Source organism: Phalacrocorax aristotelis, chromosome Z (genome assembly GCF_949628215.1).
Source record: "Phalacrocorax aristotelis chromosome Z, bGulAri2.1, whole genome shotgun sequence".
In the NCBI taxonomy this organism is placed as follows: domain Eukaryota; kingdom Metazoa; phylum Chordata; class Aves; order Suliformes; family Phalacrocoracidae; genus Phalacrocorax; species Phalacrocorax aristotelis.
Genome location: NC_134311.1, coordinates 38,648,998 through 38,653,641, shown reverse-complemented (window position 1 = coordinate 38,653,641; position 4,644 = coordinate 38,648,998). Strand labels below are relative to the sequence as shown.

Sequence of the window (4,644 nt, the reverse complement as noted above, 5' to 3'; positions counted from 1 at the left end):
GCGTGCGCGGGGTAACTCCGCCGCGAGCGCGCGGTGCTAAGCAGAGTCAGCAATGGAAAGGGCCGGGGTCTGTTACAGAAATGCCGCCATCACCGTGCTCAGACGGTCATAACAGAAAATTCAGATCACAAGAAAAATTTGTTTATATTTCACAGTTTCTAGCTAGACATCAGAACTGATACACGCATGGCTTTTTTTGCAGTTCATTTTAGCGGACATAGCAGGAGAAAGAGATGTTAATAAGTGCAATAGTGGCCTGGCGGATCACGGCAAATGAGCTCCGTATTGTTTTTACCCCCATGCCAATGAAGGCCGTAAATGCCAGTGAATAACATCAACGAAGTAAAACAGAGAGTGATAGCAAAAGCCTGTCTGATAAAGTGTTGGTTTTAATTAGCAGGAATAAGAGGAGCTACATGTTGTCTGAAAGAGGTAAAGCCATTTTATTTGCTAGCTCTATTAGAGTTACATAAATGAGAACGTAAGTCACTGTTCAGGTTTCTCTTCCCTGTATGACTGCCTCACTGGCCTCTCTCACTGCTTTGCTTATGTGAGGTCCCTCTCACAGTCAACAATTCTTCCACTTCTCCAAGGATCACAAACGTAGCTGATGTATTCATCTGGCTTGGCATTAGGTGTCATTAAAGTTATGTCTTGAAATGGGTATGTGTGGCATGCCAAATCTCATGTGTGAATGATTGCTCAAACCTGCAGTGCCACAGCTACAGAGACCTCAAGTACCAGCTGACATCTACTAGTGACTGAGCTGTACTCTCTTACATCTTCCCTTGCTTATTTTGCATCCATAAATAAGAGGTTTTTAATTTGTGGAGACTTCAAAAGGAGATGAATTTGTGTTTATTTGTAGGGTGGTATGAGGTGCATGATAATGCACAGTATTATCTTGAGAAGAAATGCCTTCAACAATTCCTTCACTTAATATGGAGATGTAGTAAAAAAATACACACTTGAAACTGTATTTACTTGTTGCTGTTTATTGCTTTTGGACTTGAAACATTAAGTGAATGATACATACACTAATACTCAACTTCGCATTAGTTAGGACTCAGTACTTCCATGACACTGAAAACAATCAAGCCCAATCCAAAAAATGATCAAGACAAACCTCAGTCCTTATCTCACAATTCAGCTGGACAACAGGTAATAATTAGGTGTAATTGTGAAAGATAATGTCACTTGACATGTTAAGTGGTCTATCTATCTTATTAGAATGAAATATTTTGCAGTCTACTCAGAAAATGTTAAAATGTGCCGCAAGACAATAGGTCCATTTATCATGCTGTAACAGCATCTTCATAATATGGACAGATTTGAGCTGGGCTTGCAGCATGCAAAAATGCAGTTCTTTTATACCTCTAGCCACACGTGCTATACACAAGACTTTGCCTAGACAACAGCAGAAAGCAAAAATTCCTTTCCTAAGTTCATGTAATAATCTAAGACAACATTTTCAAACACAACTGGCTGAAGTCCACCACTAAAATAAAACTAACGTTACTTTCAGCACTGCCACTTTTTATGTAGGAGAAAGTTACAGTTAGAAGAGTTCATCTCATTTAAATGCGGACATTCTGGTCTCTGCCTTCAAGTTTGTGCAGCTGTTAAACATACATTTCTTAGTGACCACTGTCCTCTTAGAAAAAAGATTTGCTTTTCATCCTGAATACATTACCAACAGCAGTATAGCAGTAACTTGAAGGATATTTGTAATCTTTGCTCTGAAGCAGATATTGAATCCAGAAGAATAATTTGTCTGTGACAGGACATGACTAATTAGTACAAATAAAATAATATATTGGTCTATCTGGCTTACTTAAAGGATGCTGAATTTGGTCCTCTGGTTTTTTTCCATTTTAGTAGTACAGAAATAAATATCACGCTTGGAGTTGCCAACTGCAATTCTTTAAAAGCCCAACAAACAAAACCAGAAAATTAAGTAACAAATTCTCTTAAGTTCATAAATAAGCCATAAAGAAGAAAAAAAAGTATTTTTATATTCCTTTTCAGGAACAAATTTATCTTTAGCTACCGACTTTGATCTTGAACATGGCTCGTATAAAATGTTTTTAGATAAAAAGCGCACAGAAGCCAGTCATTAGAAATAGTAGATGACAGACTGGCAACTAAATTTTCTAGCTATATATCCGAATAAATTAAATAGTTTATTGTTTCTGACCCAAGAAAGCAAATTACAATATCGCTCTAAGAAACCCTAGTTACACAAGTGCAGTGCGCTTCACAGTGCAATTTCTGAAAAAACATTTGTATTTTTTGAAGTTGGAAAAAACCCCAAACCAACATAACCATTTATTCAGTATTAAAAGGCCTTTGAATGAAGCTTCTTAGGTACTGTGCTAATTAAAATCCATCTCAGATTCACTGAAACTGTAAGTATAACACCTAACTACTTGATAGTGACAAATAAGAACTAAAGAACACTTATTTATCCATGGTTGCTACTTAACCAGACCATGAACAAAGAAACCTAATACAGTTGCTTTGGTAGCAACAGCTACTAAAAATGCAATGAAGAGTAACTATGTCTTAGTGACGCTAGACTTTTTGTCCATTTCGATAGAATCCGGAGCAATAAAACTAACACCAACTCCAAGGCTTGAACGTCTCAAAGATAATTCAGAGGGAGGAATATAACGTAGCTCTCGGCGTGATAGTTTTACTGGAGTTACTCCTTGAAACTGTGTTGCGGTTTCTCTTCTCTGGATAGCAGAAGGTAGCTGAGGATGAAATTTTGAAGGCAGAGCTTCATCCGTTCCTGTTTTGCCATCACTAGTGCTCGACAAACATTCTTTGTTGCACCCAAATTCTGAAACATTTTCTCCAAGGTTGTATGAATTCTGCTGTGCTCTTAAGATACTTGTTCTGTCTGTTTCTTTTATCTTCCCTGGTTGACTATTGGTTTCAGGGTTAAGCATCAACTTGAATTCTTCAGAAGCAACTTCTGCTTCATCTTGACTGGATACCTTGTCACCAGCACTGTTATCTAAAAAGAAATTTGTCAGGAGATAAATAGGCAAAAATTACAACTCCTCTGCGTGCCTGCCTTCAAGAAATATTAGTCAATATGGTTTTACAGCGTCAGTAACTTCTAGAATGAACTGGGTAAAAAAATTATCAGCACCTCACATTTTGTCCTTTCTGTTAAAAAGTTTGTCACCCAGAAGAACATCAGAGGTATTCGCTGTTGCTTTCCTCTGACTAGGTGCTGGCAATACAAGCCTCACCATTCTAACCTGTAATGTACTCTAGTAGGCAGTCTTAAAACAACTGAACCATGACAGTCAAAGATGAAATTGTCCATATATTCAGAAAGAGTGAGAAATTACACTTGGACAACACACAAAATACATTCTGCAATTTTGACTGTAATATACATGCAGGGCTTTTATTATTTTTGAAGTAATTGTAGAATCATAGAATCATTAAGGTTGGAAAAGACCCTTAAATCATTGAGTCTCAAGTCTGACCGCTAACCTATCACTGCCAAGTCCACCACTAAACCATACCCTCACGCACCACATCTACCCTTCTTTTAAATACCTCCGGGGATGGAGACTCCACCACCTCCCTGGGCAGCCTGTTCCAATGCCTGACAACCCTTTCGGTGAAGAAGTTTTTCCTAATGTCCAACCTAAACTTCCCCTGGCGCACTTTGAGGCTGTTTCCTCTCATCCTATTGCTTGTTACTAGGGAGAAGAGTCCAGCCCCCACCTCGCTACAACCTCCTTTCAGGTAGTTGTAGAGAGTGAAATGAATGTGTTGGCACATTATCCTGCCTAGAGGGCAAGGGCTGAGCCTTAATTCACTGTGGGAGCAGCAGGTATGTGATCAGCATCTATGTGTTAGGAAGGCACAGCACTGCCCGAGTGGAAAGAAACAGAAGCATCTGTTGGGAGGAAGAAGCAGCCGTGCTGAGCCTTAAGGAGAAATACAGGGCCTGGAAGGCTGTACTGTGCATGTGAGGTGCTGGTGGTAGGGTCAAGAGGTGTGAGACAGGCAAAATAGTGACAGAAATTGAACCACCTTTTCTCCTCCACCCAAATAGCTCTATTGTAGGATTAGATTCTGGCAAGTAGGACATGGAACAATCAAAAACTTATAGTAGCAGTTGGTTGTTACTTTCTTTTTTGCAGTGTTTTTTTTTTTTGTGTCAAAGCACAGAATCACAGTGGAAAGCCCTTTTTTTTTTTTTACAAGTGTATAAATCCTCTCTTTTAGCCTTAGTAACTAACTAAAGTAAGTTGGTAACTGAAAGTATGGAACTCTTTACTGACAATCTCCCAGTAACTAACTATTATGAAATAAAGTGCTGGGAGCAGTCTGTCAAAGCATGGAATATGATAAAGCTGTTAGTTACAATGTCATTCAGACCCCTTCAAATAGTAAAATTTCTTTTACTTAACCACAACAGTTTGAGGTTGCAGATGCTGAAATTATGTTAGAATCCAGAGAAAACAGAACAACAGTTTAAACCACTGGTATATTACTGCTACAGCTACAAATCAATGTTGTCTCTCCTTTGAAACTGGGGGAGAGGAGTAATATATTCCTGGAGAACTGTTAGTTCAGTAAAAACATTATTTTTATGTCTATCTGATATACTTC

At 38.6% G+C, this 4,644-nt stretch overlaps 1 protein-coding gene across 2 annotated transcripts in view; it reads right to left on the bottom strand.

Moving 5' to 3' along the window:
• Positions 1-986: 986 nt before the first annotated feature.
• Positions 987-4,644, bottom strand: part of KIF27 (kinesin family member 27) — a 28,040-nt gene continuing 24,382 nt past the window's right edge. For both annotated transcript variants that reach the window (XM_075078771.1, XM_075078772.1), the window contains one exon: positions 987-3,022. In XM_075078771.1, coding sequence (XP_074934872.1) covers positions 2,559-3,022 — 464 coding nt within the window. In that variant the 3' untranslated portion in view covers positions 987-2,558. The remainder of the gene's footprint in view (positions 3,023-4,644) is intronic.